This window comes from Sabethes cyaneus, chromosome 1 (genome assembly GCF_943734655.1).
Source record: "Sabethes cyaneus chromosome 1, idSabCyanKW18_F2, whole genome shotgun sequence".
Lineage (NCBI taxonomy): Eukaryota > Metazoa > Arthropoda > Insecta > Diptera > Culicidae > Sabethes > Sabethes cyaneus.
Genome location: NC_071353.1, coordinates 46,707,524 through 46,721,367, shown reverse-complemented (window position 1 = coordinate 46,721,367; position 13,844 = coordinate 46,707,524). Strand labels below are relative to the sequence as shown.

Here is a 13,844-nt window from a genome sequence, read left to right as displayed (position 1 = left end):
TCTGCTTCGGGCCATTCGCTCTGCTTCACGTGATGATGACGCCTCGAATGTATTAAGCGTGTAAATGCGTGTTCCTAATCAAGCTGTTGTGCAGATTGTTTATTTGCGAAAGGATTGCACGATCAATCCTCATTCAGCATATATTATACTGGGCGTCAGACGAACGAAAGCACCGGTTCTCGATTCACGACCGAGTGAAACATTTATGTGGTGGATGGTGCCGTGCACTTTGCTTTGCTAAGTTATAACTCTACCTCAATCCAAGGACCTCTCTTTACCATCGCTCCTTTCAACAGCCACGGTTCAGCGTTCATACGCGACCTCTTTCGAATGGAGCCAGGAATAATTCGAGCTAGTCCGTAAATATTTGCATGACGATATATGTATATCTTCAGTGATGCGTTATTCTAGGAATCAATGAAGATTAAATTTAGTAAACAGACACCATACAGAACAGCTATACCATATTGGCGAAACATTTCTAGATAACTGATACTAACAACCCGGGAAACAACAACTCGAGATCTTTAAATTCATTATCAATTTTTTTACATCGTTGCATCTGGTCAATGGAAGATTTATAGTGATTACACCTACGATTTGATTATTACACGGTGACCATTGAAAGTGTGCATTTGCGAGATACATATAGAATGAAAAAATGAATCTCACATTCGACGTAAATTGAAATGCGTATAAATTGATGAACACGTAACAAAAATCACAAATATTTTTCCATTAAATAAAACGTAAATAGCCTAAACTGTTTTCAATCGATTTTATTTTTACTTTAGGCCAAATGAAATAAATAAGCCTACATGTATGCAACACATGGTACGATTTTTTATATTGTGAATTTATTTTATAACTAGACGACCCGACAAACTTCGTATTGCCACAAATTAACCTGTGTTGTACATAAATCATGAATCTCGGATGATCTTTGTCACAATCTCGAGTTTTGCAAGTTTCTGATGAGTTCAACCTTAGATGATTCATTTTGGCAGTTACGTAACTATGAAAGCATCCCAGGTAACCAATAAGCATCACCAATGCTATTCCAATGTAGGCCAATAAGCATTTAAGTCGCCTTAAATGCTACTTAAATGCTATTTTGGCCAAATATACAGCTACTTTACCGATAACCTTCTTATAGTGCTGACAATGCTAATTTACAGCTAATTACCGACACGAAGAATTTGGATACAATTTTGGATGCCAATTTACAACACCTATGCAGTCAAAAAGCTAATATACAACAACGTGCAGTATAAAATGCCAGATAAGCTGATTTACTGCTTATGTTAATGCTTATTAGTTACCAGGAATGGGTAGTTTAATATACAAATTTGCAATTTTTCCTCACAGTAAAGTAGAAAACAACTCCCCTGTCCCCTCATTGCATAGCCAGAAAGCGGATGGTAATATTCGCCATGATTGTACAACATTTCGCCGAATATCATTTTGCAAAAAAACCTTAAGCGGAATGTTCCATTTCACGGAAAACTTTTTTGTGGAAAATACCATTTCGCGACCCACTCCTTACTCACTGTCGCTCGTTCCAGGAAACCCAGGTAGACCTAGGAAAACAAATAAACCTAGACAGTAGTGATTTCTGCGGAGAGTTGCCTCCCGCTAGTGGGCGGCGCTTCCAACGGAGGGTCACCGGCAACACTCGCGACCGTCTCGTTCTGAATGATCTAGTGTTACTATAGATAGTTTTTGTGGTCTTGTTATTGACTGTTTTATGGAAGAGTCTCCAATTTCTGGAGTTCGATTAGTTTTTGAGTTTCGCAAAAATTTCTGTTTTATTTGTATTTCATTTGTATGGGAGCCCCCCTCCTAAAGTGGGAAGGGGTCCCAATTCATCATAGAAAATATTTTTGTTTCCAAAAACACCCACATGCCAAATTTTGTTCCATTTGCTAGATTAGTTCTCGAGTTATGAGGAAATTTGCATTTCGTTTGTGTTAGGTGATTTCGGAAGCTAAATTTTGTAGCGGTTGATTTTGTCTCGCTCAAACTAGAAATTAATATATATTTTCAGAAATGCTAATAAATGTTAAAAGGCTTTCATCACTTACGGATTTAGTTTCCTTAGAAAGTAATTCACCTATTACTCGTAACCGAATATGCTTGCTTTAATTTCTCCCTGCACTATAATTTAGATGATATAGTATTTTATTTTGTTTAGTTCTCACTCAATGTACTTACTGTACTTTACCAACGAATGCTTTAATGAAATATAATATTTAGGGGTTTAATGAAATATAAACTTTGATTGTATCTAAATGTTAAATAAAATTTAGAAAAAGCACGTTTTCTTCTCTACAACAATTGTCACCGTCTTAATTAAACGATCTGCCTTCTACAAAATGGTTTCCCTGCTGCTGATCTGTCATTACGGTCAAGATGACCAATATTGCGGTACGATAGGTTGAATCGACGAGCAGTGTTCTCAACACTCCCCGGCCCGTAGACCTTGTCCAGGAACTTCGTTTCGGTCAGGTTTACCAGATGACGTAATTTCAATAACAGCTAGCTTTGCTGTGGGTCGCCTATACAGCCCACCTGCTGTTTTCACCACGGCCTGTCGGATTCTCCCGTCTTTGCCCGTAATCACCTGCTGGATTCGGCCGCGTACCCAGCCATTCCGGTTCTGGTCGTCAGTAATGAATACCAAGTCGCCCTGTTGAAGGGGCTTGCTATCCTCCAACCACTTGGTTTTCATGTTTAACGAAGGTAAATATTCGCTGAGCCAGCGCTTCCAAAGCTCATCAGCTATGTATTGCGACCGTTTGTATGTATTCCTGAGCGCTTCGGCAGAACATGTTGGAGGACTACTGGAAACTTCCTCTTCGGCTGCTCCAATCTGTAGGAAGTGACTCGGCGTCAAGGCCTCCCCGTTCGACGATTATTGTGGTACATAGACCAAAGGCCTGCGGTTCACGATTTCCTCAGCTTCAGCGATAACAGTCAGCAGTATCTCGTCGTTCATTCGGTGCTTTGCGCTCAGCGTTGCCATTGTCACTTTGACCGCTCGTACCATGCGCTCCCAAATGCCCCCCATGTGAGGGGCAGAAGGAGGATTAAACGACCAACGGGTTCGAGCATTTGTAAATACGTTTGCGCATGCCGTATCGATTTGCCGAATTTGTTTCTGGAGTTCTTTGCTGGCGGCTTTCAAATTAGTGCCGTTATCCGAAAATATGCTAATCGGAGCTCCTCTTCGTAAAACAAATCTGCGTATCGCCATGATACAGGAGTCGGTGTCGAGCCTGTGCGCCACCTCCATGTGTATAGCCCTAACAGACAGGCACGTAAATAAAACGATCCACCTTTTCTCGATACGACGGTTAACCGATACTTCCACCGGTCCAAAATAATCAACGCCAACATGGCTGAATGGTTTCAAGAACGGTGTCAACCGCTCTACGGGAAGCGGAGCCATTTCTGGAATCTGCGGTCTGCAATTGCGTATTTTACACAGTTGGCAATCCTTCACTGTTGACGCTAAATAGGTTCGTAGTTTGGGAATGTAGAATCGACGTCGGATTTCGTTGAAAACGGTTTCTCTATTTGCGTGACCATATTTGCAATGGTAGTGAAACAACAGCTGTCTTGTAATTTCACAGTTTCTCGGGAGTATGATGGGAAATCTGATATCGTAGGGAATAAACTCAGCCATCTTCGTCCTTCCATCCATCCGTAGAACATATTGTTCGTCTAGAAATGGAGACGCTCGGTAAATGACACTGTTCTTCTCGATCGGTTTCCGCATTTCCATAGGCAAATTAAGGTTTTTCGTTAGTATCGCCAGCTCACAAGAAAAGTGTTCATGTTGCGCAATTTTCCATAGAATGGTCTCAGCGAGCTCATATTCCTCCTGTTTAAGTGGAACGATGACGGATTTTGACGAACGGATAACCAAACTCAATATTCTGCCGGGTAATTGCGGAACAACTTCAATAGGCAAGCCAGCAACCTTGCGCCGGCAGTTTGATACAAACCGAAGAGCATAGCAGATAGTCCGTAGCAGTATTGTCCATGTTGATATGCGTGTGACGTCAATCAGCGGCTGATGGTCCATCGCCGTGTGAAACATGTAACAGCCTCGCACCTCTTCATTCGTATTCGGCGGTGGCAAGGTTTGCTTCGGCCAGAGCTCCTCAGGAAGCTGAAGAAATTGAGGTCCATTTAGCCATGGTCCAGCTAAATTAAACGATTCCTTGTCCCATTTAGTGAGAATATCCGCTATGTTTGCTTTGGTTGGCACCCAGCGCCATTCGTCGATTTTTGTTTCTAGCAGAATTTCGCCGATTCGGAATGCAACAAAGGGTTTGTATCGCCGTTGCTCGGAACGGATCCAAGACAGGACATTTCGAGAATCTGTCCAGAGTACCCGCTTTTTGACCTTCAGTCCATGATTAGCTTCAACAGTGTTAATTAGTCTCGCGCCTATAACTGCCGCCTGCAGTTCCATGCGCGGAATCGATAGCTGCTTCAATGGTGCTACTTTGGTTTTTGCCATTATTAATGCGCAGTGGGGTCCGTTTGAGGTATCGATGCGAAAATACGACACAGCTCCGTATGCCTGCTCACTGGCGTCGACAAACACATGATGTTGGAGGGTGTCATAAGCGGTTGCATCAGCGCGTTTCAGGTAACAGCGAGGAATTTTCACGTTCTCGAGATATGGAAACGTTGCGCTCCACTGGGACCAGTTTGCAAAACAGCTGTCGTTCATTAGTTGATCCCACTCGCATCCTGTACGCCACAAATCTTGTAACAGAATTTTTCCCTGGATGGTGAAAGGTGCCAATAGTCCAACTGGATCAAAGAGGCTCATTATGCAGCGGAGAGCCATCCTCTTGGTGGGACGCCTATCGCCCGTAAGGTACGGTTGAAGGTCCACATGTACACTCGTTGAGAAAGTGAAATAATCCTGATGGGGATTCCATATAATTCCCAGAACTCGTTCGGTCGCCTTTTCGTTCATCTGCAGCGGGATTTGATTTTTAACAGCATTTTCTCCCAGGGCCTGCAAGAATGTTGTCGAGTTTGATATCCAATTACGGATGTCGAATCCGGCCTGGGCATGCACAAATCGCACCTTTTGAGCTCGTTCCACCGCCTCTTCCACCGTATCAGTGCTGTCGAGATAATCATCGACGTAATGCCGACATATTATGGCTTTAGCCGCATCCGGGAACTCTTCTGCATGTTGGGAAGCGTTTAAGTTCTTAATATATTGAGCCGATGCAGGAGAACAGGCCGCACCAAATGTTGCGACGTCCATGAGAAAAATGTCCGGTTCTGCTGAAGGGTCAGTCCGGAAAAGGAATCGCTGCGCATGTTTGTCAGCTTGCCTAATGCGCAGCTGATGAAACATTTCCCTGATGTCCGCTCCAAAGGCTATCGCTCGCACCCGAAATTGCTGAATTATAGCTGGTAACGAAGTTAGCATGTCCGGGCCGGTGAGCAGCATGGAATTTAGCGACACGCCATTCACCTGGGCAGCGGCGTCCCATACCAGCCGAACTTTGTTAGGCTTTTTGGGATGAAGAACTATACTGAGCGGTAAATACCACATCTTTTGTGGGTCTGCTGATACTAATTCCTGAACCGTAGCCTTATGCGCGTAGTTTTTCGCCTGATATTCGTCTATTAATTTACGTACAGTCTGCTCAAGTGTAGGATTTTTTCTAAGACGGCGTTCCAGGCTGCATAACCGTCTATACGCCATCGCGTAGCTATCCGGAAATTGGAAGGTGTCTGACTTCCATAATAGTCCTGTCTCAAAGTGTCCATTGATTCGAACTGTTGTGACCTCCAGCAGCTCTTTCGCTCGTCGTTCGTCTTTAGACTCTGGAAGTTGGTTAACGGTAATTCCTGCTTCTTCTACTGCAAAGTATTCACGCATTTGATCATGGAGCTTCTGGTTAGTTAGATCATAGTGACAACCTAAAAACCCATTAGTAGACGATATTCCTCTTGGCCCGTAAATAGTCCATCCAAGCTGTGACCTGACCGCTATTGGTTCATTGGTCCTTCCTACACGTGATTCTAGAGGCGCCAGCAGGTGGACGTTATTTAGTCCTATGAGAATTTTAGACTCGTTTCCAATTTGATTTTCTGCATAAAGTCCATTTAAGTGTTCATAACGATTAACGATATCCGCAAAATCGATTCGTTGTTTTGGCAAGTAGAGTTTTTTCACCGTTCGAGCCTCACTCAAAGTCATTTTCTCTGCCTCGTTGCTTCCCGAGATTTGCAATGAGACACATTCTGATCCCAGCTCTTGCCGGGTGATGTTCCCTGTCCACTGCAACGTTAATGGTTGTGGCTTACCCGTCATTCCGAGCTCGGTAATAATCTGTTCCTCCACAAGGGTCATAGACGATCCCTCATCTAAGTATGCGAGAGTAGCCACTGCCTTTCGCTTATGGTACAGTGTGACCGGAACTATTCTGAATATTATTGAACGTTGTTCAGTTCCGTGAGCATGATGATGTGCTGCTGGCAACGTAACAGGGTTTGGAATATTCGGCTGAAACGCCATACGGTGAACCAGTGGATGATGACGTTCGCGACACCTACCAACGTTGCAGGTAATTTTGAATTTGCACCAACCTTCGTGCTCATTTAGACACCGTTCACATAATTTATATTGTTCCTTCAGCTTTATACGCTCCGCCAGGTTCATACAACGAAAAGCATCACAATTACGAACTCGATGTCCATTTTTCAAGCAGATGCGGCACTGGGGTTGATACTTTTCCCCTTCTTCGTTTTCTCGATGTGCATGGAGGAATCCCTTGTCTTTAGGCCTATCAGGTTTTCGCAGTCCTCGTGCTTTCGTGTCAACAACAAGAAGAACCTCGCTTGCCTCTGACATTATTTTTGTGGTAAAATCTGCAAAGGTCCTGAGAGTAACGCGGCTTTCACAGCTTTTGAACTGTACCCATTCACGCTTGGTATTATCTGGTAACCTGTCTATTAATTCTTGTATCAAAATTGGACTGGTAAGGTAATCCCGAAGATCTGTAGCATCTAGGTGATCACATAATTCCTGTACCGCTAGCCCAAACGGTATAAACGTTTCTAAATGATCTTGCTCAGGTGCCTTCGTTTTCCTAACGTTATTCAGCAGCGAATGAATTACCTGCTCGGGCCTGCCGTAAAGCATTTGCAAAGTATGTATCACTTGTGGCACGGAGCCTGGTAGTAACAAACGACTGCGCACAGAATCTAACGCGGGTCCTTTGAGGCATTCCTGAAGACGGACAAGATTTTCTATATTAGTGAATCCACATGCCGCTGTAGAGTTCACGTAGCTGCTATAAAATAGCGGCCACTCTTCGACACGTCCGCTGAACGTTGGTAACTTTTTAGACAATACCTGTCGCGCTGCTCGTTGTGCACGTGTAGGTCCCGCGGAATCAACGGTCGAAACGGATGCACTATCTTCATCGCCTGTATCTTTTATAGGATTTCTAAGCTCCATATTTTGTGGACGTGGCGGTATTGCGGTTTTTCGTGCTGCTGTAATCGGTATTCCTGGATTCCTTTTTGGCGTACCCGGCTCAATGGGTAATACTTGCAGATTCTCACGGTCTTTATGGTTTTCCTGAATTCTGTTATCGGCAAGCCATTCGTGCACTCTATCTAGGTTACCCTGTCCGTGCCTCTCTCCACCAACTGCTCCCTCTTCTGCATCCAGCTCGTTTGCCAGTATATCGAACCGTTCCTTTTGATATTTCTCCCGCAGCGCTCTTTGTTGATGCTGGAAAGCAACCTCCTCTGCTAAACGTTGTCGCAGCAGCTCTTCTTCTTGGGCAAGCATTTGCTCTTGCAGTTTTTTCTCCTGCTGCAGCCTTTTCTGTGCTATCGTTCTCTCCATTTCGAGTTGTTTTTCACGGATTAGTCGGTCTTCTTCCAGCTGCCGTTCTTTCATACGCAATTCTTCCTCCACGCGGCGAATCTCCAATTGTAATCTAGAAGCGGATCGTTTACTGGTACTCGACATAACAGATTTAGCATCATCTCCGGCTACGGACGGCGCAATCTTCTCGGCTTTACTATGGCGATCTGTTGTAGTAGATTCATCCTTGCAAGCATCCCCAGAGATCAGTGGATTGGTGGGATTCGGTGTCAAAGGTAGTCCAGGGTTCGGTAAAGCCGGAACGATATTCTTAACGGACTTTTTCCCTTTCTTTCCCTTTTTAACCGCACATTTCTCGCACCTGAACTCGCGGTTCGCCACTCCGGGGGACTCACCTACACAGCCGTAGTGCCACCACGACTCACATTCATCACAACAGACCATTTCGTCGTTGTCCGGATGGTCACATTTTCCGCATGCTCCCATTTCGAAAGTGAGGGTAAATCCTTTGAGAATGTTAGGTGATTTCGGAAGCTAAATTTTGTAGCGGTTGATTTTGTCTCGCTCAAACTAGAAATTAATATATATTTTCAGAAATGCTAATAAATGTTAAAAGGCTTTCATCACTTACGGATTTAGTTTCCTTAGAAAGTAATTCACCTATTACTCGTAACCGAATATGCTTGCTTTAATTTCTCCCTGCACTATAATTTAGATGATATAGTATTTTATTTTGTTTAGTTCTCACTCAATGTACTTACTGTACTTTATCAACGAATGCTTTAATGAAATATAATATTTAGGGGTTTAATGAAATATAAACTTTGATTGTATCTAAATGTTAAATAAAATTTAGAAAAAGCACGTTTTCTTCTCTACAACAATTGTCACCGTCTTAATTAAACGATCTGCCTTCTACAAAATGGTTTCCCTGCTGCTGATCTGTCATTACGGTCAAGATGACCAATATTGCGGTACGATAGGTTGAATCGACGAGCAGTGTTCTCAACAGTTTGTATAGGAGCCCCCCCTCTTGAAGTAGGGAGGGGTCCTAATTCATCATAGAAAATATTCTTGCCCTCGAAAACTTTCACATGCCAAATTTGGTTCCATTTGCTTGATTAGTTCTCGAGTTATGAGGAAATTTGTATTTCATTGGTACAGGAGCCCCCCTCTTAAAGTGGGTAGGGGTCCTAATTCACCATAGAAAATATTCTTGCCCTCGAAAATCTTCACATGCCAAATTTGGTTCCATTTACTGGATTAGTTCTCGAGTTATGACGAAATTTGTATTTCATTTGTATGGAAGCCCCCCTCCTAAAGGGGAGAGGAGTCATAATTTTCCTTGTGAAGAGGGGAGGGGTCCCAATTCACCATAGAATAAATTCTTGTCACCAAAAACACCCACATGCCAAATTTTGTTCTATTTGCTTGATTAGTTCTCGAGTTATACAGAAATTTGTGTTTCATTTGCATGGAAGCCCTCCCCCCTCTTAGTGGGGGGAGGGGTTTCTAACCGTCTAACCATTCTAACCATCATAAAAAAATACTGAAAAAAAAAGTAAAATGAATTTCTACATTGGAAAAGAGCGTTTTAAAAATTTAAATTCGATTTCCCAAAAAAACGCTAGGAAAACTTTTTTCCCTTCAATTTGACCATCTTGCGAAGCATGGAAGATTTGTAGGGCACATAATTATCTATCTCCAAAAAAAAAAAAATTCATCAATTTTTGGGGTGGCGTTTTTTAGTAAATCGATTTTTAATTTCCAAAACGCTTTTTTTTTCAGTGTAGGAATTCATTTTAATTTTTTTCAGTATTTTTTAATGAAAGTTTAGAAAATTTTCTAAAAGTCACTCATGGATCATTTTTATGTAGATGCTATAATTTTCGGAAACACTGAAATACCATTTTTTTCCGGCAATAAAAGTTTGCAGAACACATCAATGTGTTATATTGAAACTAAAGGAAAATAATTTTTTTATTTCACTTTTAGGGGGATTAATCAAAATTCAAATTCTACCAGACGATAGAGCTTTCAATTTTAAGAAACTCTTCCAAAGGTTTAATAAATTTAAAACTAAGTTTTCTTAGTCAAAACTCTAGTGCACACGTTTTCTTTGGTTTGGTCCATTGTGCGCGCAAGTAACCGTGTTATAAAAGTGGGCGCGAGTGTTCGAGGGTTAATATCTTTAGACCGGTAAAACCAACTCTTATGAAATTTTGCATATATATTCGTAGTGTGGAAACCTCTCGTTTGATATTAAAATGATTGAAATTAGGTAAATTATCTTGGTTAAAATCATTATAAATTATTGTTAATTTTGGTGTGGAGTATTCGATTGCTCATAACTTTCAAATTAAACGTCCAATCAAAAAACCATTCAATAGTGATCTATTCGGCTATATTACCTGCCAAATGAAACTAATAGCGTGTAAATCGGTTTGGCCATCTCTGAGAAACAGGCGTTCATTTGTACATAGTCAAAACAGGTTTTTCAAGGCTAACTTTTAAACTGCTTGTCCGTTTTCATTAAAACTTAGCAAAATGTTTAGTAATAGTAAGAGCTTTCGTTTGGTACTAAGATTGTTAAAATTGGTTGCGTGGTTCCGGAGAAAACCGTGTCACGTAGTTTTCACATTTTTGCTTATAACTTTCAAACGAAAAGTCAGACCACGAGACAATTTAATAGTGATATACTAGGCAATAATACCTTTCAAACAAAAGTAATAGCGGTCGAATCGGTTCAGCCATCTCCGAGTAACAGGCGATAGAAAATTCGGAGCGAACACACATACACACATACACACACACAGACATTGCTCAGTTCGTCGAACCCTATCGATTGGTATATGTGACTCGGCCCTCCGGGCCTTGGATCAATTTCGTGTTTTTCGACCAATTTCTAAACCTTTGTTATATAGTATAACAAAGGTAAAACCGAATTTTTTTTTATTGATTATTTCGAAAGATTAACATTTCGACCATATGTGTTTGAAGTCGTTTGGATGAAATCCAAAAATTGACAAAGTTACAGCTATTTGTACCGCGCATGTCTGGAACCATTAAACAGCGAATAAAATCTTCAACGCCGTTTTTCTCGAAACCAGGTTTTGAAAGTCGGTACCATAAATATCTCACGAGCGGCCCAAGCAGTTCCCATGATTCTTTTTTTGTTTCGAAGCCAACAAAATTATCTAGTGTTTGACCCATCCTTTTTTTGATATTGCAATTTTTGTATTTTTTAGAAATGTTTAAAGTCAATTTTTTCGACTAAAAATCTTACTTTTATGTTTCAATGTCCTCCATTTTGTTTTGCGTTCGAATTTAAAAAAAAGGATGGGTCAAACACGAGATAATTTAATAAGCGCCCTAGCGCCAATCCATGGTACCGCAATTCATGTTTTTTTTGAATGACCATCTTCAAGGAGCCGGGAAACGGCAAGGAAAAGGGAAGAGGTTCTCATATGAAAACAAAATTGTAAATATTAGTATAAAACTCAATGTTTCGAATGCAAAAAAACCGATTCGATTTGCCTTTCACGTTATCGAGAAAAAATATCTGAAATAAGACAAAAAATATGGTGTAAGAGGTGTCCTGTAAAGGGGTGCCCCCTTAAGTTCACAACGGTCAGTATATGGCGCTATATAGTTCGCATATACTAGTGTAAGAGGCAACGCTAGTTTATTAGGTGACTTTAGTTTGAAATTTTATTTATTCAAGAATTCCCGAAAAATTTGTTTCTTAGCTTGGCTTCAGATTATAAGGAACTCACGTTCCTAGCTTATGGGTCATTTCCAACGCATGCAATCGCACGGAAAGTGTTTGGCAGGCAATTTCTAACACTGAAGTAATGTCTTCTTACGTTTGGCACGGATCATCGTCGAACAATATATCTATTTCGGTGTCATTCCTCGTTGAAAGACTACTGATACTGGTACAAGTGCTGTGTTAAATTTTCAGTACAGAACAGAATCGACAAACTTTCAGCATTTTAGTTCGTATTTAACAATCTAAACTTCTTAATAGCTGAAAAAAATAAATTCAGATGCCCCACATACCGTTCCGTTGCAGGTAGGATTCTGCGAACTGTATACCGAGCTATTGTCGTTGTGTTTTTCGCATATCCGCTAGATGCAGTTTGCTCACGATTCAAACTGTAACACGTGCGATTGACAAGAGATGCAACCGCAAGGAAATTATAATTTCATGATTTGCAATAAATTTCGCAATCAAATATAGCTTTACATACTCTCTGTCTCGCGGAACATATTTATTTGTAGATTTTTTTTGCGGACGTCGATGCAAACTGTCAGTTGCACTTGTGCCAGTCACGGTTGATCCGCTGAGTGCTGTTTCTCTGATTGGCCGTTCTGCCGTTGACCGGGGCGGATGGTCTACTTTCTGTTCGGTCAGTAGCAACTGTTTGTACCTATGTATACAGTTCATGTGTATATTTATAAGGTTTATTGTGCCGTGCATACACAACCGTTGCTGGCCGCAAGGATCCGTATCATGTATCGGGATGTGGGAAAAGTTGCCAGGCCGAAGAGAAAACATTGCATTTGCATTTTTCAGTTGAACAAATGGTGCTAATTAATTTTACGTGGCAGTTCATGCATGCACGTAATGGTTTTTATTTGCGGGTTAAACTTTGATGAGCGAATTTGATTTGAGGTCATTCCACACAACAGTCGCTGCTGCACGGATCGCGTATTTCTGAGTTGTTCAGGCTGACGCGGCATAACGGATACTACCAGGCAAAAATACGCGTTCGGAATGCCATCACAATTGCAGAATAATTACGGTGCCCTCGGGCAGTATTTGCATTTATACTCCCGATATGGACAGTTGCAGTTTCTCTATCGCGAAATAAGACATTATTGATAATAATGGCAGTTGATCGGTGCTTAGCTTCCGGTGACATTTTTCAAATTGTCATAAGAACAGATATAGCTACAAAGTTACGCTATTACTAGAAGAAGTAGCTTTGCGAAAGCGAATTATTCATGTATTTGTAGTACTATTTGTGGAAATTGCACTAACTAAACTAAGAAAAGCTCAAAATTAAAACCTGTTAACGCATGTGGTAACTTTTTGTAGAATGCAGTTATGATTATAAAATAACTAAAATAGATTATTGTGCGTCATACATATTGAATTTAATGCACTTTTTTGTTTTTGTGCAGCTGAAGTTCTATTTACAGTTATAAACGAAGTAGAAAGACTCATAGAAAATGCTCAATTTTTCATTAGCGTGAAAAATACATTTCTTTTCGTTTGTAATTGTAAACAAATACCATCCAGTGAAATCAGAATTTGTGTATCGTGTCATCCTTCACGGAGTATATTTTTACACGCATGCATTCACTAACTGTTAAAATACAGCAGCTAGAGAAAATTGAGGTTTCGGGCCATAGAACAATCTGCTAACTCTGGTCTACTTCCACTTTGCAGGAAGGGCAAAAACACACAAATTCGTTTCGCATGAACAGTATACTGAAAGGTGATGAAATCATCTGCTTTTTGTTCGCATGACTGATTTTACTAGCTTTTTCATTTGCTTAAATTTTTATTCTGATTTGAGCTGTTTGTTATGTTGTGATGAATTTTAAACCAAATCGGTTTTGAAAAAGATCGCGTTTTGTATTGAACATTTAACTCAAGCTTTACGAAAAATCTGTATAAAGCTTAACTTTAAAGTTAAATTACCTATATTTGAGTTGCTATCGACTGCAACGTATTATTTGGAATTAGATTTCGCGGCTGATCAGCCGAGAAATCTAACTCCAACGTTAAATTAACCAAAATGTGGTTGCCAGAGTTCACTAGACACATTCTATTTATAGATTAAAGCTACTAAGACGAATCGTTATTATTTATACAGAATCTGTTAAACATTGGAATTTTGAATTAGGCAATAAACACACCTGCAATGATTGATTTTTTCAAGGTTTG

General features: G+C 40.8%; 1 protein-coding gene across 1 annotated transcript; it reads right to left on the bottom strand.

Moving 5' to 3' along the window:
- Window positions 1–2,914: 2,914 nt before the first annotated feature.
- Window positions 2,915–8,371, bottom strand: LOC128745645 (uncharacterized). Its single transcript, XM_053842721.1, has one exon. The coding sequence runs from the start codon at window positions 8,369–8,371 to the stop codon at window positions 2,915–2,917; it is 5,457 nt and encodes a 1,818-aa protein (XP_053698696.1).
- Between the last annotated feature and the right edge of the window lie 5,473 nt (window positions 8,372–13,844).

Coding starts and splice junctions, on each gene's coding strand:
- LOC128745645 (XM_053842721.1), bottom strand. CDS start 8,371: ATGGGAGCATGCGGAAAATGTGACCATCCGGACAACGACGAAATGGTC.